Here is a 27,979-nt window from a genome sequence, read left to right as displayed (position 1 = left end):
ACCTCAGTGAGGCCTCTCCCTACATTCCATTTAAAACTTCAGCACTTCATCTCATTCTGCCCCTCCCCTGCTATATTTTCCCTCACAACCCTTACCTTCATCTAACATACCATCTATGTTATCTATGTTATCTATGTTATTTATCTCATTCATTTGTGTCTTCCTTAAACTCTGAAGTAAAGTAGGAGGGCAGAGAGTTATTTGATTCACTGCTATGTCCCTGTAATTGTGCCTGGCATAGCAGGTGGCTCCATAATTATGTGGAATGAATAATAAATTAGTAAATAAAAGGATAAATCTAATAACCACCATAAAACTGTCCTAGAAATGCTCCAAGAATCCAGATACTATTATCACTGCACCAACTACAAGGGCAACCATTTACTGACCCACGCTGCTCTGTGTGAGCGCCGAGCTCAGCATGTATGGGTGCCATCTCATTTCACTCTTATGGAAGAGTAGGAGTTCACACCACCTGTGACGGTCAGTGTTATGTTACTTGGATAGGCTATGGTACCCAGTTACCATCACACGCTAATTTAGGTGTTGCTGTGAAGCATCCTATAGATGTGGCTGACACCTACGATCAACTGATGTTAAGGAAAGGAGGATATTCTCAACCACGTGGGTGGGCCTCATCCAATCAGTCGAAGATCTGAAGAACAAAACTGAGGAACAAGAAATTCTGCCTCGAGATTGCAGCATTGACTCCTCCTGACAGTTTCCAGCTTGCTGGCTGGATCAACCAATTCAGACCTGCAAGCCCCAATCGTGTAATTTAAGTCCTGGAAATATGTCTCTTAATTAATTTTAGAAAATCCTACTGGTTCAATGTCTCTAGAGGACCCTCACTAATGAACTGCACTAGACCCATTTTCCAGATGGGGAAACAGGTCCAGAGAGATGGCATAACCTTCTCAGCGCTGGCCCCTGAGCTGTTGAGGTGGGGCTTGAACCCAGGCCTGTGTCTTCATTGTCAACCTACATTTGGATTCCCCAGTTGTCCAGAGCAGGGGTGACTTTCCTGGTCTCACCGCCCAGCCAGGTAGGGCAGCAGGAGCGCCCCAACCCTTTCCCCACTCACTTCTGTTTCTCTGCCTCATTTCTTTGCAGCAAAGTTTCTGTCAGGAGGGCTTTGCTGGGAATGCCTGGGAGGCGGCTCCCCTCGGTCAGCGTGAGCCCTGCTGGAGACGTCCCCTCTCTCTGCTCTGGAGGAAGAAAAAGAGGGAAAAACACCCATTGCTGAGAGCGGTGTGACAGCCAGAGCTGCTTTCTGCAACCCCGATCGATGGAAAGTGCTGCGAGAAGAATCATGCTGTGAGAAGAATCAATGGCCCAAACGCAGCGTTGGAGAGAGCACAGCTGTCAGGACCTACTGTCACGGAGGTCAGCTGGGCTGCAGCCACGGCGTGTGTGTGTGTGTGTGTGTGTGCGCGTGAAAGTCAAGTTCCCATTGCGCCAGCCTGACAGCACGCCCACAGGTTTCCTTTGCCCTCAGACCTGTTCCTGCCTCCTTGGCCTTCTTTTTTAAAAGTTGTGGCAAACTATACGTAACATAAAATTCACCATTTTAAAGTGTACAATTCAGTGACACAGTATAGTGCAACCATTATCGCTAATTCCAGAACACTGTCACCACCCCAAAAGAAAACCTGTTCCCATTAAGCAGTCACTCCAATTCTCCCCTCCCCCAGCCCCTGGCAACCACCAGTCTGCATCCTGTCTCTGTGGATTTGCGTATTCTGGACATTTCATATAAATGGAATCGTAACACATGTCCTCTTGTGACTGGCTTCTCTCACTTATCATTATGTTTTCAAGGTCCATTCGGTTGCAGCACGTCGCAGACCTTCATTCTTTTTTACGGCTGAGTAATATTCCATTTCATGGCGAGGCGACATTGTGCTTCTCCATGCATCTGTTGACGGACATTTGGATTGTGCCCACCAGCTGGCCACTGTGACTAGTGTTGCTACTAAGCTCTGGTGCACACGTTTTTGTCTGAGCACCTGTTTTCAGTTCTTTGGGGTATACACCTACGAGCAGACGTGCTGGGTCACTTAACTTACTGAGGAACCACCCACAGTTGATGGCACACACTCAGAGGCTCAGCTGCCGCCCGCCTCACTGCAGGTGCCCTGGCGCAGGGCCCACGTCAGGTCCACTTTGGCAGGCCTCGTGGTAGCTCACTCCTAAGGATCCGTGTGTGTCTTTGGCACTGAATTTGTTATGGGGGGACAAGGTGCTCAGGGACCAGCCGTCAAGGATGGGAGGCTCAAGAATTCCAAAGTCCGGGCTCCTGACCTGAGGCCCTGGTGACTCAGTTAAGTTTTGCCTTGGTTGTTAAGCTCCTACTGTAAGGCATAGGAGGGTGGTTTGCAGAGTAAGCCCCTCGAGGGGCTGACAGAGTGGTCAGGGCCTGGCTCATTCACACACACACACACACACACACACACACACACATGGAATCTTCTAGGTGCTGAGGCCGTGGCAGTGAACAAAAAGACAAGGTTTGACCACCATGATGTAGAGTGACAAGTGTCCTCAAGGAGAAATGCAGCCCAGGGCTGAGGTCAAGAGCCCTTGGTCTGAATCCCCACTTGGCCAGCTGCTGCCTCAGTTTCCCCATCTGTAAAATGGGGTCAGTAACACCACAGGTTGATCCGGGAGACAGTGGGATGCTGTGTGAAAGGCACATGACACAGAGTAAACGCTTTCAAGAGGCAGTTTCCACAACAGCTATTATTCTTACAGAGGGAAGTTCAAGCTCCAGAGGAACCTCAAAGGAATGAATGACATTTGCGGGGGAACCTCAGAGGTGCTGACATACGCGTATGAGCTACGGCTGAAAGAACTGCCCAGTGCTGGCTTGTCAGGGAGGACGGCTGGAAGGGCCTTCTGGGAACAGGAACAGAGTTGGCAAAGTATTTTAATCACCGTAAGTCTTCCCCAGAAGACCCTGCCCACGGCCAGGGACACAATAGGTATTCACTAGGAAAATGGAGGAACATGCAGGGAAGCTGTGAAATGGGGATGGTGAGAGGGCGGACATTTCCTGAGAAGCAACCTTGTGTCACGCTTTCATTTGACAGTCCTCAGCCCATTTTATCTTCCTGACAGGCCCAATCTGGCCCACCACCTGTTTTGTACATAAAGTTTTATTGGAATACAGCCACACACATTCACATACATATTTTCTATAGCTGCTTTCACAGAGTTGAGTAGTTGCGACAGAAATTGTGTGGCCTGCAAATCCTGAAAGATTTACTCTCTGGCCCTTTATAGGAAAACGGTAATCTTGCAGATCTCTGAGGCAAACCCTACTCATTTATTCCTTAGACAAGTGTCCCTATACCTGCCTTTTCCCTTCTTCACAGCTTAATTTCTTCCCAAAGCCTTTCTCACCACCTGAAATCCTATATATTTTTACTAATTTATTGGTTGAAAACCAACCTCTCCCTCTAGAAGGTCAATGCCATGAGGGCAGGGATTTTTGTATCATTCCTGGCTCTGTCCCCAGTGCCTATGACAGTGCCTGGGTCGCAACTCAATGAATACAGAGGAATTAGATGGTCACCAATGGCTTTCACGTGTATATTTTCTCCCCTGCTATGGCAACCTCCAACTTCACCTACCAGAGGTAACCACCATGCTGAATTTTGTTCATCATTCTCTTGCTTTTTAGCATTTTTAATCACAATATGTGTATACCTAATCATTTTTAGCTCTGCTTGTTTCTCGACTTGTCTTTTTCTTTTTTTTAATGTTTATTGGGGAATATTGGGGAACAGTGTGTTTCTCCAGGGCCCATTAGCTCCAAGTCGTTGTCCTTCAATCTAGTTGTGGAGGGCGCAGCTCACTGGCCCATGTGGGAATCGAACCCGTGACCTTGGTGTTATGAGCACTGTGCTCTAACCAACTGAGCCAACCAACCGTCCCTTGACTTGTCTTACCTGGGGCTGAGACAATGCTGTGTTCTCCATATCCTGCTTCCCCCTCCTCCTGGGCACACAATCAGACTACATTTCCCAGCTTCCTTTGCAGCGTGGTGTGGCCACATGACTGAGTTTTGGACAATGGGATGTGGCTGGAAGTGACGTGTATGTCACTTCCAGGCCTGGGCTGCATAAACTGTGGCGTCACCCTCCACATACTCGTATTTTCTCTGCCTATTGGCAGGCTGTCAATATTCACTCTCATTCTGGATGTCATGTGTTGAAAATGGCAGGACCACCACAGCCTGGGTCCCTGAGTGACTGCGTGGAGCATCCCCTGCAATTCTCCTTCCTTCAAATATATTAAGCCTCTGGGATTTGGGATTGGTCTGTTTCAGCAGAAGTTACCTTAACTCATCCTACATCTCAAATGATAAAGTCAAGCTCCCCATGTCCCAGCCCCCCACCTCCATCACTGTCCAGGGTTTGGCTGCCAAAGATCCACAGATCACTGTTTATTATGTTTGTCCCACAAAGGCCTCATCAGTACCTTTGGGACCGAGGAGCTCGGGGTGCCTCTTCCACGAAGTGTGGAGGTCTCGCCGTGGCTGCCCGCTGGGGTCGAAGCTGGGGGGCTGCAGTCTGTCGTCTAGGCTGCGCGCTGCCTCAAACACAGGCACGGGGTCTGTACAGAGAGGAGGACAAGGGTGGGGGGCTATGACGGCTGGGGACACCCCGACTGAGGCCATGGGGCCTGCTGGCTCCCTCCACAGGGAGTAAGGGTGGGGGGACCATTCACAAGAGCTGCCTGGAGTTGCCATGATGGCTTAGGGGTACAGCATGGGCTGTTTCATGCAGGAGCAGCCTTCTCCAGGCACCTGCCCAAGGGAGTGTGTGCCCTTCCCATGGGCATGGGTGCTCTGCCCAGCTGGGAATAGTAATAACAATAACTGTCACAATAATTGTATTTTCCAGAGTCTATGATGCCATCTGTGGCGGCCACGAGATTGTGTCTTGCATGCCTTCAACTACAGGAAACGTCCCCGAGCAAGGCTCCTGCTCTGAAATCCATCAGTCCGAGGCCAGCCTTCTCACAGGCCTTTGCAGACAAGGCCTGCAGTCAGCGAAGATGGAGACAGACTTGCTCCTGGGGACATGGGACTGCTCTGAGGGTGGAGGACTCGCCAATGGCCTCGCCCAGTGCTTCCTTAGGCTGTATGTGTTCTGGATGCTTCCACCCAGTCCACTGTCTCTCCCAGCTCCCTCCCCATTTTCCTTTGCCTGCCTTTTCCCAATAGCATCCTCGCACATATAATCCTTGGGGTGTCTCTTAGTGGACCTGGATCAACATACCGTTATTTGTGACACGTGGGGCTGATTAAATATTGGCTTTTATGGAAATGCTCACCTCCCCATTTCCCAACAGCTAAAAAGTAAGGCACGTGTAGGCCATTCGGCCTGGAATTCTGTTCCCTCTTCACCGTCATCTAGTGAACACTTCCTCCTCCTTTAGATCTAGAATCCAGCACCTCTTCTTGCAGGTGGCTTTGCCCAATTTCCTACCTAGGGCAGGTAATAAGAACACCTGGATAATGCCAGAGGTCGGGGTGGCATCTTTCGGGTTACAAAGCCCATCTATGGGAATGGGCTCCCAGAATGATCCCAGCATCCCCTGGAGGGTGGCTTGGGCCCAACTCATTTTCACAGATGAAGAAACTGAGGCTCAGAGAAGCCAGGTGACCTGCTGAAGAGTAGAGGTGAGATTTGAGTCTGGGTCTCTTTCTTTGATGCCACAAAGGCTTCCTGTCCCAGTGATGTGGACATTTCAACCTCAGTGACCATGGGCTGGTGTGTTCATGGGGGCCCAGGAAAGCTCGGGCCTCCTCACTCCAGACCAAGGGGCCTTCCTGGGTCTGGTCCACAGTCCTTTTAAATGCACTGGAGCCCTGCCTCTTCCTGATTCCTCCACCAGGGTCTGCCAGTGTCCGTTTGGCCACTGCTGTCTGCTGGGGGGCAGAAAGATTAAGACTGGGGACACTGGAGTCCGATCCCTGGGTCTTGGCCTAATCTTTACTTGCTTCTCGGGATTGCTGTGTGACCTTGGCAAAAGACTCACTCTCTGTGCCTCACCATAAAAGTACCAGCCTCGTGGGGCTGTGATGAGGATTCAGGCTAAGTGCTCAACATGGCGCCTGGCACTCGAAACAACTGGAAGCCCTTGCTATTCCTGCCTTTCTGCATTCCAAGTCACACAGGTCTTCTCCTCTAAGTCCCTCAAATGCACGTTCCCACCCCAGAAACTTTGCGCAGGCAGGGGCCTCTGCCAGAACACCCTGTTTTCCCCTTCCCCTTCCGGCTAGTTAGCGCTTACTCTAGCCTTTCAACTCAAATGCTACTTCTTCCCGGAAGCCTTCCCTGACCAGTCAGTCCTCTGATATGAGCTCTCTCGGCTGCCTGCACCAATCCTTCACAGCACTCACTCTATTCATAATTTTCACTGATTTGCAGGCCCACCGAATTAACACACACTGAACTGCAACCCCGCTCCACAGGGCTGGGACTGCACATGTTTTGGCTCTCACTGGACCCCTTACGGATGAATGAAATTTGGCACACAGTCCAACCCAATAAATATCTGCTGATGGTAGAAATGGGGTAGAGCCTGTACACGGCCTTCAGGTCTGGCTGGAACAAGGTTGCCTCTGCCTTTTATCCCTCTCCTCCGCCTGTTTGTTTAGGTGGGGGAGGCTCGGACAACGGGCGTTGGTGCTGAGGTAAGCAGGTGTGTGGGAAGGCCACCGTCTTTCCTCCATCAGCACTCCCCCCACGCCCCGTCATTAGGCAGGGCCTGCTCAGTGGGGTATGCCATTATGTCTCCCCGGGCTGATGTAATTATACATTGACATAATTAACCCAGCAAGCGTATTAGGCAGGCCAGCTAAAAATTCATCTATAATTATTTGTTGTGTGCATGCTAATGGGTCCATCTGCACTGCCTTTGTACAACACGAACAAATTAATTTACAAGTCTGGATTTTTTAATAAGTTCAAGAAAACGCTTCCTATTGTGTCCTGGTTTTTGAGAAAGGGAGAAAGGGTGACGAGCATTGTCTGGGGTCAGGGAAGTTAGATAAACACAGGGGGTGGGGGAGCGCAGCTCCGAGCGGGCCACAGAGGGCCACACAGGGCTTTCTCTGGCTCCAGGGAGGTGGAGAAGGCCCAGCTGGCTGGCCATCAGCCTGCCCAAGCCAAAAGATTACACTCGGGTGATAAAGGATGTCATTGACCCCATTCCCGGGCTCAGGGACTGACGTTTCGTTTTGTCCCACAGCCCTGCGGGTCACTCCACGCTGCCTTCAAGGTGACCTCAGGTGGCCCCTGCAGAGGCTCGAGGAGTAGGGTTGGATAGGTACTCAGTACAGGTTCAGCGGGTTCCAAGGCTCTGTCTTTTCACCTTCATTTGCTGGTACAGGTAGAACACGGTGGTTACATTCACAGAATCTGAAGTCCAGCTGTGGACTTCAAATACCTTGGGGCCTTGAGCTTCAGTTTCCCCACTTAAAGTGAGAAAAACATAACAGTTCCTACTTCCCAGAAACTATTACTGGAAGATTAAAGAAGATCCTGAGGGAGGCAGTATGATTTAAGGGCCTTTGGACAGTTGATTAACCTCTTGGAACCTCCATTTTCTCATCCATAAAATGGGGCCACGTGTGTAGAGCGTGGTTGGGAGGACTGGGTAAGAGAACGTGTATAGAAATGTGCACAGTACTAGGTACACAGTAAGGCTTGCTGAGTGCTGACTGGTGAGAGGAGACAGCATTCCTGGTCTGTAGCATTCTGGGTACCGGCTGTCTGCACGGTGACCTCCGTGGAGTCTCGGGACAGGTACGGCCTCATACATTCTCATCGGTCCCCAGGAGATCCAGAATCCAATAATTCTGCTTTGAGCGCCACTCTGGGACCCAAAGACTCCAGCTTATAAGGTCACACCAGGGAGGGTCCTATAAGGTTAATTTGTGCAACAGCCCCCACCCTAGTGCACAGATTGGGAAAAGTGGGGTCTGGTGACTTCCCTAAAGTCTGCCAGCGAGCTGGTGGCAGGGCTGAAATGGCCCTTGGGCCTGTTCTTCCCACACTCTACTGCCTCCTGGCTCCCCAATTTAAAGGAGAAAGTGGAGGGGGGATTCAGATGACTCAGCCGAAGTCAGGCTATGACGAATCCCAACTGCCAAAGTACTTTAAAATGTTTTACAATTCATTCAATCTTCACCAAAGCACCACTGTGAGGTAGTGCTGTTGTGTCCCCAACTTAAAGATGGGGAAACTGAGTCACTTTCCCAAGGTGAGGCCGTGTAAGGTAGATGCTGCCATCTCCATTTTCCAGACAAGGAAATGAAGGCCCAGACGACATGCCATGAGCCCAAGGTCACCTAGCTCAGAAGTGGCAGAGGTGCGAGTTGAAGCCAGGTGACTTCGCTATGGGCCATGCTGCCTTGAGGAAGTGCCGCTGGTGTTGAGTAGAGTGCCTGGTAAACAGTATCTCTCTGCTGTGTGACCTTCGGTAATTTCTTACTATTAGGCCAGGAGCACGAGACTGAGGGCTCTGTTCTTGGCCTTGCTGCCAGTTGCTGTGTTACCTTGGACAAAGCAACGGACCTCTCTGGGCTCCCCGTTTAAATTCCTATAACAAGCATATCCCAGTCACACAATCAACATTAGACGTCATGAGATAAGGGTGGGGTCCTACTGATGCGAGCACTTTTGGCCCTGGGTCTATCCCTTAGAGCCAAGATGCTCAGGAGGGGTGATTATTAAACACCTTCACTGTGGAACTTGGCACAAGAGGTGCAAACGTTGTGAATCCTCCAAATGCCCAAAGCCACCCTCAGATAAAGGGGGTGGGGCACTGGCTATGACACTTTCAGGGAAAGTCACTTAGGCTACCTGAGCCTCAGTTTCCCCATCAGTAAAATGGGCATAACAAGAGGACCTGGTACACACAGTTGTGCAGTGGTTCCAGGAGCACGCTGAGTCCCCCATGTATGGACTGAATTGTGTCCCTGTGAATCCATATGTTTGATGCCCTTACCCCTGATGTGACTGCATTTGGAGATGAAATCTTAAGGAGGTAATTAGGGTTAAATGAGGTCCTAAGGATGGGGTCCTAATATGATAAGATGGGTGTCCTTAGAAGAGGAAGACACACCAGAGCTCTCTCTCTCCTCACACTGAGGAAAGGCTATGTGAGGACACAGCAAGAAGGCAGCCGCCTGCAAGCCAGGAAGAGAGCTCCCACCAGAAACCAACCCTGCTGATACCTTGATCTTGGACCCCCAGTTTTCAGAACTGGGAGAAACACTCTGTTGTTTAAGCAGCCCCCTCCTGCGTCTGCAGCTGGAGCAGACCACTACACCCTGCTTTTTTCTCAGAGCTGCACTGCTGTCTGAGTCTCCTCCCACCAACCTGTCCTCCCTCCCCCTCTCCCTTCCCAAGTGTCAGACCAGCATGGCCACCTGAAGGCTCTCCCTGCCTCCTCGTCTCTCTCTCCTTTATCCTCCACAGGCACCCCTCCCTCCCAATAAATCTCTTGCACATCTCATGCTATCTTGGCGTCTATCTGCTTCCAGAGAACCCACATCAACACGTGACTACTCTTTCACCTCTCGGAGCATCAGATTGGAGCAGATTCTCCATCAGCACCTCCAGAAGGAACCAGCTCTGCCAACACCTTGATTTTGGGTTTCTGGCCTCTAGAACTGACAACATGAATTTCTGTTGTTTTAAACCACCCGGTGTGTGGTAACTTGGTATGGCAGCCGCAGAAAACGAATACACTATGCTCTGGAAGCTAGACGTCCAAAGTCAAGGTGTTGGCGGAGCCATGCTCTCTCCATCTGTTCTAGCCTCTCTCCTAGCTTCTGGTGTTGCTGGCAACCCTTGGCATTCCTTGGCAATCTTTGGCTTGTAGTGGCATCACCTCCATCTGCCTGTCGTCACATGGCCTTCTCTCTGTGAGTGTCTCTCTCCTCTTTGTACAAGGACACCAGTCATTCTGGGCTGGATTAGGGCTGGTCTGGGTGCCGCTGCCAAGGGTGGTGGTTAGGTTCAGAGCAGGCCCTGGCCCTCCAAACACTAGTTTCTGGCTTTCGTCCCCCAAACTCCAGCACCCATCCAACCTGGAGCAGAGGGGGCACCCACACCCACAAGCCTTGGGGCATGGGGCAGATGAGGGCCTCCTACCCCATATCTTGAACCAAAAGCTCCAGGAACTTGATATTTCTTCACCCCCCTGTCACATATGTTAGTATACTTTGCACATATTTATATCTCATTTAACCATCAAAACAACCACGTGAGAGATGGCTATCATCCAACCCCATTTTCCAGAGGCCCAGCAAAGGGAAGCCACTTGACCCAGGTCACCACGCTAGAAAAAGGAAGAGCTGGATTCAAACCCAGTGTGGTCCAAATGCCAGACACTGGTGTACTCGCATCACAACTTGTGCTGCATCCACCTGTCGCCAAAAGATCATCAATTTGACATTTGTTCTTATGTGGCTCAATGTCTTTTAACTTCATTATATTTAAAGGAGTATTTTGTTTCACTATTGTAAATAGATAATTGGGATCCCCTATCATAAACAGAAGGTGTTTTAACCATAAAAATAAACACAAAGAAAAATTTAAACAAGAAAACTGATGTTATTAAATTCTAGTTAGACCCCACTGCCTGCTCAAGACCTGGAGCCTGAGGCCAGCTCTCCCTTGGTTAAAAGAGGCAATTCATAGGTGTTTACGTCGCTCTCGAACCCGACTGAGACATCATCTAGAAGGAAGCAGAAAGGTGATACCTGGCACACAATCTGTTCAAAGTTTCAGTGTTGTGCCAGGTACACCGAGGCTGCTCCCTATGTCAGGTGACCCCACTTGGGGAAGTGCTGGGTCCCACTGAGTCCCCAGTCTCCAAAGCGACACGTGTGCCCCTCTGGTGTCTGGCAAGCCTCATATCCCGGTGTCAGGACAAGTGACAGGACAAGCCTACAACTCCACGTCTGGAGCCAGGGAGTCCAGCTTTCTGCCAGGCTCAGCACTTCCACCGGAAACCTTTTAGCTGAGACCCCCACTTCACTTCTGCAACATACAGACAGTTGATACACAGACGAGGGCAGTGGCAGCGGGAATCAAATGACCAGAGATCCTGCCTGAATAAAAGCGCCACAAACATGGGACCCCAAATCAGAAGTGTTTGACTACAACATGTCCCTTGGATTAACTGAACACGTTGGCAGACATGGAAGACCAAATGTGAACCATCGGAAGCGGCAGGTCCTGGCAGGCGTGCAGGGAGGACGAAGCCTTTCCCTACAGGCACCAACCTGCTCTTTATGCATTAACTGCTTAATAAAACGACGAATTCATTTTGGTTCCATTGGATCTAACCCCCTAGAGAATGTGGCCATTGGATTTATAACGTTTTCATACCACACCAGGCTTTCCCAAGGCACTGCCGGATGAGATCGTCTATTCCATCTTCCACCACTAGCTGATGCTGTTGGTGTTTTTCAAAAAGTGTCTAAGGGGGTTAGTGGGGGAGACTGGGAATCTAGGAGAAGCTGTCTCATTCCTCCCACTGTGTCCATCTGAAAGAAAGTGGCATTCAGAGCTTTTTTAGGAAAGCTGGAGCCGCAAAGGCTGTCCGAGAGGCTGCTTAGAAACACATATATGCAGAAGTATGCATGCACCCCTCCAAAATACTTTGAGACAGAAGCCTTCTCCCATCTGGGCCCTGGCTCCGGGTGCCTGTGTGGGTGGGAGGCTGAGGCTACCCATGGCAGCAGTGAGAATTACTTTGATCCTTTAATCTTAATTTTTCGACAGCAGATGGGGTGCAGGGTCTTTACACACAGCTGTGAGCGATATGTCCATCCTCTCTTACTTCCCTCCATTGCCAGGGACAGCTGCTTAGCAGGGGGCAGGGTTTTCCTGGCTTAAGCATGGACAGAAGGGCTGGAGAGGGTCCTCCTTCTTGGCACTGGGTGGTGATGGGAATAATAACACCAACAATAACCATGGCAGCCACTGTTTACTGAGCATTTACTATGTGCCAGACACTCAGCTAAGGACTTTACACTCTTTACCTCGTTTTATCCTCCCAGAGGTACCAGGAGGTAAGTGTGCTTTTCCAGAAGAGGAAGCAGAGGCTCACAGAGGTAGAGACAGTAATTCAAGGTCACTCAGCCAGGGAGAAGCAGAGCTCAGACTTGAACCCATGTTCACTCTAATAAAAATAAAGTTCCCATATACTGAGCTGCACAGAAAGTTCTGGGTGGGCAGGAACAGCATCTGTTTTACTCAGTATTGTGCCGCTGGTGTTGAGTAGAGTGCCTGGTAAACAGTATCTCTCTGCTGTGTGACCTTCGGTAAGTGGCTTAACCTCTCTGAGCCTGCATTTCCTTAGCTGTACAGTGGGGCAGGATGGCAGCACCTACCTCCTAGGGTGCTCTGCGTATCAGTGAACTTGTTTCTGGAAGGGATTGACCATGCTGCCCACCATAGGAAACACCCCAGAACAGTCCCACAAGGATGGCAGCTCATGCTTTAAAATCCAATTCAAAGGCTGCCCTTTCTGAGGCTCCTCCTCCAGCTAGGCCTCCTTGGAGCCCTTTTTCTGCTGTGTGTTCTGGTTGTCCACAGGACTCACAGCACATAGTAGGTGCTCAGAAATTGAGCTGACAAAAAGCCATAGCTGAAATGCCTGTCCTCTCTTCTGAAAGGGAATGGCAGCTTAATGAGCGCCTACTGGATACCAGCATGCTGGATGCTTTGATTTAATCCTCCTCCAACCCTTATCTACCAGGAATAGTAAAATTCAGACAGGCAGCCTTGGGGAAAGGACATTCCTGGCAGAGGAAATGGCACGGGCAAGGGTGTGGCAGGAAATGGGGGGACAAGCCTTCTAAAGTTCTCTATCATCTTTGGGAAAATCTGCCATCACTAAGTTTTTTTCTTTTTTATGAGCTAAATACTCTTTTATGTTACCCTTCGGTGTTCCCCGGGCCCCTACAGGACCAACTGAGCAGAGGCATATGAGGGGAGAAAGAAAGGGAGGTGAGGACAGGCAGAGACAATGATTTCTCAGTATATTTATTATACTGAAATCCTTATTTCCTCTGTCTGTGAAGGTGGCGTGTCCACTAGATGGCGGTAGAACTAGTCATTTGGGATCAACACAAAGCTCAATTCTTAACCTCCTCTCACTACTTTCACTAAAGTGTATTTCAGATGGTTCACAGATTCCAATTTTTAAAAATTAAGATCACAAAAGTACTACAAACACTATAACCTTGAGGTGAGAAGAGGCTTGTAAAATATGACATGAAATCCAGAAGTCATAAAGTAAAGATTTAATAAAATTCCCTACTTCCCGCAAACATTTTTTGAACGTCTGCTACATACCATATATAAGATATTGTGAACAAAGTTAAGAAACAAAAGGCAAACCAGGGGGAAAAGTACGAAACATTTTACCAGGACGAAGGTTAATCTCCCTAGTAGACAACATCTACAAATCAGTAAGAAAGATCTCTCTGGTAGAAAAATGGCCTAAGCGTACACGAATGGGTGATTCACAAAGGAATAAATATGAGTGGTTCATAACATACAAAAAGACATTCATTGTAAGTAATAAATGAAGGAGTGCAAAATAAATTAAAAAAAAATAAAATTCGCATTCTTTCTGACCACTGAGCCTGAGTTTATGGTCCATACATGGCTACAACATATTTTTCTTCCCACTTTTCTCCCTCTTCCTGAGCACTACAGCACAAGACCAGTGTGTTGTACATTTCTGAGCACTCTCAGTGCCCAGTGTTGGAAACGGCGTTACAACACAGCTCCGCAAGAGTGTTACACACCATGAGCCAAAGTTACTCAGGATTTTAAATCACACGGGGAATTACAGATGCTCGCGTTGGGGGAAAGGAGGAAGGATGCAAAATGGTACACGTAGAATGAATGACTGTTTTGAAAAAGTACGTGGGGAAAAGATCAGAAAGAAAGAAACCCAAAATGTTCCCACTGCTTTTCTTGTAGGTAGTTTTCCCTTGTTCTTTCTATTTTTCTGAATTTGACAGTGTGCCTACGCAACTTTTATAATTTGGGGAGAAAAATTTAAAAACCCTAACTATCAGAAAGCCTTTTCCTATTCCACAGACTGACTCAGGGACCCTGTTGTCTAAACTGCTCCCCACACCCCCTAAACAACTGACAGAACCTTGTGAAATCCAACGCTTGTGACTCTGTAACCTATAGCGCTGTCAGCTTTGCAGTGGGCTACTGAGAATTAAACCCTCCAATGCTTTCATGCGTAGTGTATTGAATTCTCATGTCAACGTATGAGTAGATTCTATTATTATCCCTGAAGACACAGAAACCAGAGCTCAGAGAGGTTTGGGTCCCTTCCCAAGGTCACACAGCTCAAAATCACCAAGCTGACCGTTCCACAGGCTGTGGTCGGACAGTGTAGCTCAAGCACCTAAGCTGACCGGCCTTTTGCTTCCTGAAAGGAGCAGGGAGAGAAATGCCGGCAGGAATTGCCATCTCCTGCATTAGATTTTTAAAAACCAAAGTAAAGTGGAAAAAAACATTTTGAGACACTCACCTCTCTCTTGTCTTTTCAGCAATGTTCCTTGGCCTGCCCTCTTACTCGCTCTTTTCTCATTTTGATTTTTTTTTTTTAACTAATTACTCAGTTAAGAAGTTAGCTTGGGTCGGTACCTAGTGACTCTATGAGCGCGATAAAGAAATCAGCCGCCACCGACACAGAAGTCAAAAAGGTTTAAATCAAATCATCCTCCACAACAATGACATTAATTATGCTTTTAACACGTTTTACTGCTTTTTTTTCTCACTTCACGCCACATCTGTGTGAACAATATCCAAAAGATTTACGGTTTTCTTCCGTAATTACAGACATACAGGCTGCACACTTATCAAAATACTTGCTGAGCAATCATGCTACACCACATTCGCTGCCAAAGATTTGTGTTGGCAGCAGTCATTCAAAACAAAAATGTTGAATCAGGACTTGTGTGGCTTTGGGGAGGGGGTAGAAGTATTTCGACAAATAATTTGCCTGTCAAGAAATATAAAAACAGGAGAGTGTGCATTCTGGCAAATTTTCCAGGAGTGTCATTTTTTCTGCAGGGGGTTGGGGCCGTGTGTGTTGAGGGGGGAGACAGTGAGTCGGGGAGCTCAGAGCACTGAAAACACATCTGACATTTAGTTCTTGTGTCTGAGAATAAAATTTAATGAGAACAAAAATATGTCTTCCTAATTCCCCTAAGAAATCATTAAAACATTTTGTTATTCTTAAATGTCTTGAAAATGAATTAGAGCCCCTAAAGGGGCTGTTCGTATGGTACGTCTCCATCAGTTAAGGCTCATTCTCTAACTCGGTGACAGCCGGGACTGATGTTTCCCTGCCCCTCCATTTCTGGGGAGTGAAGTTGGGAAATCAGATGCGTGGAGTCAGCACCAGGCTTGGAACGACCCTTTGGGGAGCGGGGCAAGAGGGCACGAGGACCTTCTGGAAAGTTTCTGCCTATCTTGGAAGATCTCGCGGACCCTGGTTGGCACTGGGGTTCTGGCCCTGTGATTGTGTCAACAGCCCTATCTCTGGAAAGATGAGGGTCTGACAGTGAACCCCAGAAATGATGTCTCTTTTCCCTCCTCACCCCCAAGTACTAGAATTGTTGGTGCTCCGCTGGGTTTGCGAGGACACGTTGGTTATTCGAGCAATGATCCGGTCACCAGAATGCACGCGCCCTGAGGGCTGAGCCCTTACCTGTATCAGGGTGCTCATGTTCCCAACGTCTAGTGAGGGCTGGACACACAGCAGGCGCTCAATAAATGCCATTTGAGTAAATAAACACGTGAAGCAAAGGGCTCTAGTTCAAAAAGTACCTGTTCATTCAAATAACTTTTTATCCCCTTTCTACATCTGGATCTTACTTCTAATTCATCCAGTGAACAATTATTAGGTGCCTACTGTGTACTGGGTTCTGAGTATACAAATGTAGTAGGACTCAGTCCCAGGCTTGGAGAATTTCACTTCTAGGAAAGCCAGACGCATGCGTGTATGATGAGGAGCAAGTGCGACCAAGCGTCATGCACACGAGCCTCCCACCACTGTTATGAGGCAGGCTCTGATATGATCCCCAACTGATAGAAGGAGAGACTGGAGCTCAGGGAGGTGAATTAATTCATCCACAGTCATCCAGTGAGTAAGTGGTATGGGCAGGATTCCAACCCTGGTCTGGCCCTGAGCCTGGAAACACACGCTCATCTCAGTGCTGCCCCCTGGTGCTACAGGTGAGGTACTGCGGGGCCCGGCGGAGGAGCCTGGCTTGGGGACTCCTTCCTGGGAGTCTGTACTGGGTCACCCTCCAATGTCATTTGTTGCTGAGACTGTGGGTCCTGAAGGACTGAAATGGGTGGGAAATGAGAAGGAATATTTTTCGGAGTAACTCTGACGAGGATGGAAACATAACAAAAAGGCTCAGCCTCTTGGCCACATGCCTGCTGTAGACTCAGGATGATAATGACCCAGGCCCACGACAGACGGGCATCTCGGTCTCACGCTGTGGGGCCACGTCCTCCTGGGGTGGGGTCTAGCCCCAGCCACTGCCACTGCCAAAGCCTTCTTATCAGGAAAGTCCACGTGGCCATACTGCCTTCCCTAGAGTGCAGACTCGGGGTGGAGGGCAGGACCAGGGCGCAGGGCGTCGAGGCTGCAGGCCTCTGTGGTGGGCTGATGGTGGCCCCCAAACATTCGTCCAGGTCCGAATCCCTGGAACCTGTGATATGACCTTATTTGGAAAAAGGATCTTTGCAGATGTCATTTAGTCAAAGATCTCGAGATGAGCTCATCCTGGACTATCTGGGTGGGCCCTAAATCCAATGACCGGTGTCATTTTCTTGATAAGAAAAAGGAGAGGGACATTTGGGACAGAGAGACACAGAGAGAAGGCCCTGAGAAGATTGGAGTGATGTGGCCACAAACCCACCCCCAATCCAGGATGAGCTCATCTGGAGAACCTTCACTTACTACATCTGCAAAGAACCTGTTTCCAAATAAGGTGACATTCTGAGAGGCAGGGCGGACGCGAACTTTGGGAGACACTCGTCAACCCTCTACAGCTGCCCCAGACGGAGGGAACAAGCGACTTTCCCATCCTACGAACCAACATCCCACAAATGACCTTTATTTCCGATATAGATGACTGCCTCCTCCATGGCTTGGCTTAGAGAGGGATTTCACGTTCCTCTGCATAAACCCCCAGCCCCAAGCAACCCCCAGGGCACTGATCCCTGCATGGAAGGGCGCTGGGAAGGGTTAGGTGCTGTCTGGGTAGAGGGAGTTAGCACAGGGGGGTCTCCTCCCAGCTCCACCATGTTAGACAAATCACTACACTTTCCCGGGCTCCCTTTCCTGAGTCAATAAATGAGAAGGTGGCCCAGGATGGGCCATTTTAAAAAAAGGAAACTTGTTAAGGAAGTATATCTACATATTTTAGGTACAGTCGAATGTTCTCAACCTGGTCACACCTCTGTAATCCACACCCAGATTGTGAAACGGCATGTCCAGCCCCCAGAGGCCCTGCCAGGAGCTACCGCCACTCCCTCGAATGCTAACAGCACAAGTTCATGTTTTTCCACTTGAGGTGAAATTCCTATAACATAAAACTTACCATTTGAAAGTGTACCATTCAGTGGCATTTGGTACATTTACAATGTTATGCAACCGCCACTTCTATCTAGTCCCAGAACATTTTCATCCCCCGAAAAGGCAACCTCCTACCCATTAAACACTCGCTCCCCATTCCCTCCGCCCCCAGCCCCCGGGAACCACCAACCTGAGTTCGGTCTCTATAGAGGTGCCTATTTTGGACACTCCATAGAAATGGAATCCTACACTGTGTGGCCTTTTGTGTCCGGCTTCTTTCATTTGGCAAATGTTTCTGAGGTTCATCCACATTGTAGCGTGTGTCAGTGCTTCATTTCTTTTCATGGCCGAATCATATTCCGCCATGAAAAGGCTACATTTTATTTATCTGTTCATCCACTGATGAACATTTGGGTTGTTTCCAACTTTTGGCCATTGTGAATAGTGCTGACAGGTTCATTTTTGCCAGTCTTCATATTTTATGTGAATAGAATCACACAGTATGTGTTCTTTTGGCTTTGGCTTCCGCTCAACGTGAAGTTCTTGAGGTTGGTTGCACCACGTTGGAGGAAAACTTTGGAGGCCTTTCCTCCAGCGCCTTCTGCTGGCAGGAAGCACGGGTGCCACCTGTACTTTGTGGTAATGGAATGGGGGTTTTGGCCGGCAAGACAGACTTCTTGGCTCCCCACGGAGGTCCAGGTGGGAGATCGCACCAGGAGCTCCCCCAAATCTCCCTGGCTGCCATCAGAATGCGGTGGGGGAAGATGGAGGAACCTTGTGGGGATGTGTCACTTCACACTGGTATAGAACCCCTCACCCCCTCACAATCTCCACCGATGGAGGGTCTAGCCTCGCCCAGGAGTCTTGACCTGTCCCCAGATCCCACTGTCAGGAGGCCCCTGTGCAACAGTCCTAACAGCTGTTTCTTGTCATTAATTGTTCAATTGTGGAGCCCAAGCATTTCTTACCTGGTGCTTCAATTAATTGCTTGTAAACACTCAAGAAAGCAGCCTCGGCCTCCTGACTTCTCTTACTAAGGGCCACCACCTTTGGAAACAAGAGAAAAAGTCACATGTAACCATGGTATCTGAGTCTACAAGCAAATTTGTTGTACAAACCTGGGATGGGGAGGGGAAGGGCAAATGAAGGTAAAAGTATGGAGTTAGAAAGTCCAGGTTCACACCCCAGCTCTACTGCATTCTGGCTGTGTGACCTTGGGCAAGTCACTGCCCCTCTCCGATGCTCAGTTTTCTCATCTGTAAAAGGGGAATAAATAATAGAACCTACCTTGCAGGCCTGTTGTGAGGATGAAATGAAGCCACATATAGCACTTAGCACAGAGCCTAGCACACTGTAGGGTATTAATAGCTACTATTATTATTCTTGTTGTTAAAGGGCAACACTGGATGTTCAAACGTGGCACATGTTTTAGGGAAAAGGGGGACATGTTTTAGGGAAAAGGGGGACACATCTGGGGAATATTTCTTGCCACTGCACATTAAAGAGAAATTGTCAAATATCTAGTAAGATATCAAACAGCTTCAACAATTGTCAAGGATGACAGTATGGTAAACAGTTCCTGGCATACCAAAGGTGCTCAATAAATGCTTCTTGACTGATGAATACATAGGTGACTGAACAATCCAGTGGTGAAGAGCTATATTCACACGCTCGTTCTCTTGCTCACGGACATTTTTTGTTCTGCCACTGAGACGCCACAGATGCATTCTGGCAAGACATTTCTGGGGCTCAGACCATCACACCCTGGATGCTCACTCTTGGCGGCCTGTCCCCGTGGTTGGTCCTGAGCCTTCTGGCACATGGCTGGAGTGAGCTCCTGGCACCATGGGCTGCCACCCCTACCTCCTTGAGGACACGCTGGGCTGGGTGGAATGGCTTTATTCTCTCTGGCACTGACATACCTCTGCCTCTGCTGCCAACTTCCTAAACAATGAATTTATCGGATCATCTGCTTGTCAATCAGCCTCTTTCAGAATTGGGCTTTTCTTAGGAATACCAATGATGCCAACTGAGGGGGTGTCTCTCACAAATTCCTCTACTCGAAGTAAGTTCTGGGAGTGCACTGTCTGGTGCACAGAAGGTGCTCAACATAAATTGTTGAATGAACAAATCCAAGTGGGTTGCACAAACTCTAGGCCCTGTCTAACACCATCCTAGAGAAATAGCAGGGGCCAATTCTGACACAGTCTGTTCACAGAGGCGGCCAACCGAGGCACAGGCCCCAGAGACAGGCTGCCTCAGTTCCAATCCCAGCTCCATCACTCACTATCTGTGTGTCTTTGGGTGGGTAGGTCACTTTAATCCTTGTGTCTCTACTTCCCAGGTATAGAATGGGGACAATAATATGACAACCTCCCTCAAAGGGTTCTGAGAGGATCAAATGATTTAACACATGTAAAGTTCTGTGCAAAACTCCTGGCGTGTGCTAGGCCCCATAGATAGGTCATCTCTTGGTATGACCAACCCCTTCTTTCTTGCGTGTTACAGCGACAGGCTCTGCCCAGTGCTTGGAGATAAACCTCAGCTGTGCTCATCTCTGGTCTCCTAAGGAGACACCTGAGAAAGGCCATGCCATATGCAGCAGTGCACTCTGGGAAGAAGAATTAGGAAACCATAGTGGTTCCTCTAAGACTTCCAAAAAGGCAGCCATGAGCCTCATGTGGCTACTAAGCACTTGAAATGTGACAAGTCCAAATCAAGATGTGCTATGAGTACAAAATACACACTGGATTTTAAAAACTTAGTATGAAAAAAAAGAATGTATATTTTTTAGTATTGATTACATGTCGAAGTGATAACATTTTGGATATCATGGGTTAAATAAAATCTATTATTATTATTATTCATTCCACCTGTTTTCTTCCACTTTAATGTAGGTGATATAAAATGTAAAAATATATCCATGAATAACATTGCATTTCTATTGGACAGCACAGCTGGAAGGTTTTACAAGATCCAGACTGAGTTCATTTTTAAGAGGGGTAGAGAGAAATGTATGGTGGGTGTTGAGCAAGTGATTTTAAAAAGGTCAGTTACAGAAGCTCCTTAAGCTTTCTTGTTATTCTGAGAACAGTCTCTCTGATCTTTTACCTTCTCGCATGAATCAGTCTCTCATTCATTCAACAAACATTTCCTGAGCACCTGCTATGTGCCAAGCACGATGGGCTGAGAACTCACCAATGAATAACGCAGCTTCAAGTCCTACCCTTACGGGACTCCTGCTGGGGAGACCGACATTAAAGTCCACCCCCCAGATAATTCATTAATTACAAGTGCTAAATGCTTCAAAGGGGCCTTGAGAGTGTGTAAGTGGGGGAGGTTGACCCACTTTGGTAGGTGGAACACCAGGAACTGTCTCCCTAAGGAGGGGAAGATGGTGGCAGACAGAAAGAATGTTCTAGAATGTAGGCAAAATCACTAAGTGTGGGCAGATTTTTATGTTTGCTGAGATGGACAAGACACAGTTCCTGCTTTGGGGACTCAAAGCTGAGTGGGAGATACAGCTACGCCCAAGAGGAACTATAAGATGGGAGGAGGTGATGCAAACACTGGGGCCTCCAGAGTAATGTAAGGAGGAGGCAAGTAATTCAGAGTCTGGGGGGCCACCCCTGATGGGCTAATAATAATAACAATAAATGTAATATTCAGAGTTTACCATGTGCCAGATGCTCTCACTATTCAAGATCAGCTTTGCTCATAGACACACCCATCCCTGAAGGTAGCCTCTGTCATTATCCCCATTGTACAGATGAGGAAACTGAGGCTCAATGAGGTTAAGTAAGTTGCCTGAGGTCACCCAGTTAGTACATGGTAGAGCAGGACCCACACCAGGTCTGGGGGTGAATTATTGTTCTGAATCCGGATGCTGGCCCCTTTCTCCGAGATAGAAAAGCCTTCCCAGCCAGTGGGGAGTCGCTCGAACCCCATGTGGATGCTGCTGTCTTGAGATGTCATCTATGGCTGTACCAGGTCAGGGGCTGCTGTGCTGCCCACCTAGAGCCCAAGAAAAGTCATGAGAAATGAAAGCAATTCATTTCCCTATCCCTGGATGGAGAATTATCAAAGATCAGCCAGCAGAAAGTCTGAAGGCTTCGTTTTACAGTCATTCTGGGCTCGTGTGGTGACCGGGGTTGGGAAAAGACTTTAGCATATTCCATGGACATCTAAAAAGGAACTCTGGGCAGGGGTGGGGGCAAATGCCAGAAGAGTCCTTTCAGGTTTCCCTATTCCTGCCTATAGCACCCTCTACTTTCCATGAATGGTGCTTATCAGTTTATAATGGTGTATTGTTTACATCTGACTGTCTCCTTATAATATGGTCTCCCCACTAGAGCTGCCGTATCCAATATGGTAGCCACTGGCACATGTGGCCACTGAGCATTGGATATGTGACTAATTTAAATTCAGATGGGCTATTAGTAGAAAATGTGGGACTTCAAAGTCTTAGGACATAAAAAGGATTGCAAAATATCTCAATAATTTTTATATTGATTTTATGTTGAAATGATAATATTGTGGACATATTGGGTTAAATAAGATATTATTACAATTAAATTCATCTGTTTCTCTTTACTTTTTAAAAATGTAGTCATTAGAAAAATTTAAATTACATATGTGGCTTGCATTATATTTCAACTGGACAGTGCTGGTCCAGGTTGAGGGTTGGCAAACTATGGCCCTTGGGCCAAATCTGGCCCTTCATCTGTTTGTATAAATAAAGTTTTATTGGAACACAGCTATGGCCATTCTTTTATGTATTGTCTATGGCTGCTTTCATGTTACAATGGCTGAATTCAACAGTTGTGACAGAGCCCCTGGCTTCAAAGTCAAAAATTTTGAGTGCCTGGCCCTGCTGATCTTTGTGTTAGAGGTTATCTCAATGGCTGGACACTATTTTCAAAAGCAAAGATCAAAAAACATCCTGGACTGATATTCAGTTTGAACTGGTTTAAGTTTGGGGCTTCCCATAGCAAATGCGACTCTTGAAGACAGTCGCCATTTGGATGTCCTGCCTCATTCAGCCTTGTTTTAGAGCAATGGCCTTGTCTGTTCCTAGAAGGCCAGCTCTGATGGCTCAGAGCCCAATCTAGTGCTGGGCCTTAATATCATGAAGCATCTCTTGGCCTCAGTTTGTTATCCATCAAGTGGGAAGAAAAATTTCCATCTGCCTAAGAAGCTATTGGAGAGGAATGAGCCAACATGTGGCAAAGAGTCCCATGGAAGTTGGCAAAAAGCTTTCTAATAAATCAGATCATTCTTCTTCCAACTTTACAGGACGTCTTTTCCAAGGTCTGCGGCTCTAATGCATTTCATTCATATGCCCAGAACAGGTGAGCTCGGCATAAAAGGCCACGTGTTTCTGCCTCATGGCTGGGTCCTACCACGCAGAAGGGCGGGAGACAAGTGTCCAGAATGACAGATTTGGCTTGTGACAGGCAGATCTTTGAAGGCCATCTGAGGGAGGAGGAGGAGGAGGAAGTGGGGGAGGAGTTGGAGGTGGCGGCCAGCTACAGACACCCAGAAGGTTACCATCAGAAATAGCTTAGCGTCTGACAGAGCGTGCGGCATTTACAGCACCTGCTATGATATAAGGGGTGAAAATGTGTCTGGTCCCCCGAGTGTGAAAATAACAGGCGCAGAACTGGTTAAGCCAGAGGAGAGGCAAAAGCCTGCTTACCCCTTGTCTGTCAGGTGGTTAAACCCATTAAATTTGGGGACCCCCCACCCCAAGGCTGAGCTTCCACGAGCTGTCTGATACAGTGACAACATCTACTGGCTACTGAGCACTGATCCAGGCTGAGCAATTTACAAGGACTGGTCAGAGCTTCTGAGACGGAATCCTTATTCTGTGCTCAGGGCTGTATCTTTGGAATCTCCCAATGACTCTAAGACATGAGCATGGTTAGTGTCCCCATTCTACAGAGGAAGAAACTGAGGTTCAGGGAAGCCAAGTCACTTGGCCAAGATGAAAGAACCAGTTAGTGGCACAGGTGGTATCTGAGCCCAGAATCCTCTCATTCCAGGCCTCCAACTTGCAATAGAAACCAGTGCTTCTCCAAGTGTGTTGCACAGACTCCTAGGTGTGAAGAGGGGGACCTGTGATCAAATCTGCACATGCTTTCTGAGTGGACGTGTACAAAATATATCAACAACTGGATGCTCAGAAAAGAGCTGCAGGAAAACATCCCCTTCACCTCCGCTTAGCCCAGTGTTTTCCCAAACGCATTTGGCCTCAGAACTTTCTTCTTCAGAAAATACACCTGGAACCTTGGGTCTCCTGGAACACACTCTGAGGACAGCTTTCCTTTACCACTGGGTCCTGGGGCAGGTGGTTCTGTGAAATGGGGAGAACTGAGGCGGCAAGATTCTGGAAGAAACTGAAGACTGATGGCCAATCGAGAAGAGGCAGGTGCTCAGAGGGTCTCAGAATAATCACCTCCGAGGAGGAGGCAGAAGGAATGAGATCTGGGGGACAGGAATTGGCCCAGGATGGTAGGGGATGGGGGAACCCTTTAACAAACCCACTGAGGCCTGGTTCTCCCTCTGGGGTGTACAGATATGGAGGGGCACATGGGGAGCAAAAGAGAGCAAGAAGAATGATGGGAGACACAGAGAGGAGGGAGCATGGAAAGTGAGGGTTATGAGTGCGAGGGCATGGAGAGCAAGCATTGTTGAGAGCTGGGGTTCACAGACACTGCGGGGAGCATGGAGAAGAAGGGGGTTGTGGGGAATAAGGGAGCCATAGACATGGAGGGAAGCAGACTCGTGGGTACACACCCTCAGAGCAGTCTACAATAAGCTGAAGATCTTTCTGGATATTGTGTTGACAGGAATAGATGTGTTCTGGGCTGTAAATATTCCAGAGGTGGGGTGGACTAGGAGTGGGGGTGTGTGGAAATTTCAAAGAGGCTCAGTCTTAGAAAGTTCTAAGTTCTTAAAATGGACTACCTTATACGGTACTGAGCTCCCCATCAGGAGAGGCATTCAAGGACATAACCACCCATGTGTGAGGCTGTAAAGGGATTCAGGAAGACCTCCACATGGGGGAGGGTTTGGCTTGGCTATCCAGAAGGCTCATATCTTACTGTAAGAGTCTATGTGATAGCTCCCTTTTCCTTATAGTGATATTCCGATTTCCTCCCACATGGAAAATGAGATAACATTTACTTTGTTTGGCTGATATGAGATTTATTGTCATTAGGTTGGTGCAAAAGTAACTGTGGTTTTTGCAATTTTTAACCTTTTAAACCGCAATTACTTTTGCACCAACCTAATAGTAAGAGCCCTGCCTTCGTGTCAGGCACTGTGCTATGTGCTGGACATGTATTAACTCATTTAATGCTCACACCTCTCAGCGGGGTGGGGGTCAGGGGGTACTACCTATTTAACAGATGAAGACACGAGGCACAGAGGGCAAGGGTCGTACTATGTGGAAGCCACGACTCACCCCCAGCTTCGCACCCCCTCTGGGGAGTGACTCTGGTGGGGGTTGGTGGAAGAAGCGAGAACATCTGAAATAGCTGGAGGAGCCAGGCGGGCAGGGACCAGGGTCTTCAGCAGGAACCCCCCAACGCCGGCCGCCTCACACAATGAGTTGGCTGAAGGTCCCATTCCCACGTGAGTGTCACCGCTCTCTCTGCTATAAATCACTGAGGTGGCTGAGTAAATGCAAATTGCAATTTAAAGTCAGGGCTTAAATAAGAAGAGTTTGACTCTTGTTTTGGTAGCTGTTGTTGATTTGGGCTCTCTCGGCTCCTGCCTCGTGGCAGGAGAGGGACTGAGGTCATCTCTGGAAGAGGAGGAAACACCTGGAAGGGATGCGGGAGCAGAGGAACACAGTGAGAAAGTGGTCGTCGACAAGCCGAGGAGAGAGCTCTCACCAGAAACCAACCTGCCCACACCTTCATCTTGGACTGCCTGCTTCCAGAACAGTGAGAAAACACAATTCTGTTGCTTATGCTACCCCATGTGGCTGCCTCCTGTTAGGCAGCCCATAAGACAGGTGGGATCTGTGGGTATTCCCATTTTATGGATGAGGAAACTGAGGCAGCGATTAAAGAGCAAACACCCGTTGAGGCACAGGGTTTGGGCATTTTGCCTTCTTGGGGACTAAAATATGGCTTTAATAGGATGCAGGCCAGGGACCCTTTTACTAAGAGGATTGACAAATGATTGCATGAATGAGGACCTTGTGACAGATGCCAAAAAGGGAAAGCAGCTATTTGACAGCAGAGGTTGGAGATTTGAGAAACCAGCTCCCTTCAGCAGGTTACACTTTTACCCTCACAGTTTCCACTGAATGCACTGGTGGGGTGAGCCATGCAGGCACCCCTTCCTGAGGCTTGTCCACCTTCTCATCCCAGGGTTCGTCAGCTCTGAGGTCTGAGCCCCCCCAGGGGACAGTGCACCTGTCTGTTCACTGCTGTGCTCCCTTCACGCAGCCTCACACACAGCAGGTGCTCAATAAACGTCTGCCGGAGAACAGCATCACTGTCTGCGTCACCCTTGGGGGGGTGATTCTAAGGCTGGAGAGGAACTGGTAAAAGTGGGGGTCACTCCTTAGAGAGGTCTGGAAGAGCATCAGGCGCCGGGTGGGTGCTGGGTTCTGTTTCAGGGAGAGTCTGTGCTCCACCCACATGGGGCCTCCTGACCCCGAGCACCGGGCACTCGCCCACGAGTCAGCATCCGATGACAGCACCTGTGCTGAGGCTGACTTTCCATCTCCCCAACGAGACTGAGAGCATCCAGAGGGCGGGGACTGGCATTTAAAACAGTGAAATGAATACTGCATGTGAAGTGTTGACAGAGCGCCTGAAACCTCACAATGTCCAATACATTCGTTTTCTTGGCAGTTATCCACCAGCATCTCCTGAAGACGGGGGCTGCTCCAGGCACCTAGCAAGACTGACCCAAACCTGTACTCTCATGGAGCTGACACTCTGAAGGCGGAGGCAGGCAATAAAATAAATCATGGCTGAGAAGGTAAGAAAGCGACTAAGTGCGAGCGAGGAAAATAAAGCAGAGAGGGGGACAGGAGTCCGGGCCAAGAATATGCTGCCTCGAGAGGCCGGAGAAGGCCTTGGGCGGGCAGAGTGGAGCAGACGTGGGGAAGGAAGTCAGTCATGCGGAGATCTGGGGAAGAGCATTCCAGGCAGAGAGAACAGCAGGTACCAAGGCCCTGAGGCAGAAGCGTGTTTGGCCTGTGTAACAGCCAAGGGCAGTGAAGTGGGAGGGTGGGAGAAGGCGAGTGAAGAAGAGGAGAGGGGGTCGGGGAGGAGAAGGGCAGGGGTGGAACCTTGCAGGCCCCTGTGAAGATGCGGACTCTTTCTCAGGGGAAGAGGAGCCATGGGAGGGTTCTGAGCAGGAGAGACATGATCTGACATTAGTTTTACCAGGATCCCTCTGGTTGTTGTGGGGACAATGTAGTGAGGGGCTGGGGTGGAAGCAGGAACCCCAGAAAGGTGGTTTCTGCAGCGTCAGGTGAGCACGGACGGCAGCTCCGAGCGGGTGTTCAGGTCTGGACGGGTTCTGAAATCGAGCCATACGATGTGTTCCGCGGGAACACAGAGTGGGTGGACGTGGGGCGGCGAGAGGAAGAGGGAGGAGTGGCGTCAAGGAGACACCAAGGTTTGGGGCATGAAGAACAACTGGATGATCCTGAACGGCCATTGCTATGGTTTCTCCCTCCTTCAGAGTCCAGAAGAGGGCAGGTCAGAAACAGGTACTAAAGCAGCACTGACTGAATGAACAAAGGAATGAATGAGGCCAGGAAGGAATTTCAGAGGTCATATGAGCTAATCCTTCCAAACACAAACCTTAACTAAAATCCCACGACAAGATGGATGACAGAGAACGACACCCTCCAAGGAGCCCAAGCTAAGCTGCCGTCTTGCAGGCTCCATGCAGCTCTCTAGCAAGCTGGCTGACAGAGTAACTGCGTAACCCTCGTGGGGAGGGGACGAAGCCCCAGGATTAACCTAGAGATTCCCAGCACTGGGGGCCACCAACAGCTGGGTGGTAGGAAACAGGAAAAGCTGGACCTGGGGGTGAGTGGACCTGGGCTCTGGCTTCAGCAGGGGCCTTGCATCCCTGTTTACCTTCGGGTAAGTTACCTCCCCCTTCTGAGCCTCAGTTTCCCCATCTATAAAGTGAAGGTGCTGGGCCTGAGTTCCTTTCCAATTTAGTTGTGCAATGGTTCTAATTTCCCCAAGCACATAGACAGACAGACAGACAGACACTCTCTTCCCCACACATCAATCACTATCCCACTGGCATTTTAAACAAAGACAGTGCA

At 48.8% G+C, this 27,979-nt stretch overlaps 1 protein-coding gene across 3 annotated transcripts in view; it reads right to left on the bottom strand.

Moving 5' to 3' along the window:
• The window catches only part of CUX2 (cut like homeobox 2), a 233,195-nt gene that overhangs the window by 34,332 nt on the left and 170,884 nt on the right, over positions 1 to 27,979 (bottom strand). For 2 of the 3 annotated variants that reach the window (XM_033098369.1, XM_033098370.1), the window contains exons 4-6: positions 18,633 to 18,711; positions 4,486 to 4,620; positions 1,085 to 1,208 (exon numbers count right to left, since the gene is read on the bottom strand). In XM_033098369.1, the coding sequence (XP_032954260.1) occupies positions 1,085 to 1,208; positions 4,486 to 4,620; positions 18,633 to 18,711 (338 nt within the window). The remainder of the gene's footprint in view (positions 1 to 1,084; positions 1,209 to 4,485; positions 4,621 to 18,632; positions 18,712 to 27,979) is intronic. The other variant, XM_033098371.1, reaches the window with a different exon arrangement.

Source organism: Rhinolophus ferrumequinum, chromosome 25 (genome assembly GCF_004115265.2).
Source record: "Rhinolophus ferrumequinum isolate MPI-CBG mRhiFer1 chromosome 25, mRhiFer1_v1.p, whole genome shotgun sequence".
NCBI classification, from domain to species: Eukaryota; Metazoa; Chordata; class Mammalia; order Chiroptera; family Rhinolophidae; genus Rhinolophus; species Rhinolophus ferrumequinum.
This window is presented reverse-complemented; position numbering and strand designations above follow the sequence as displayed.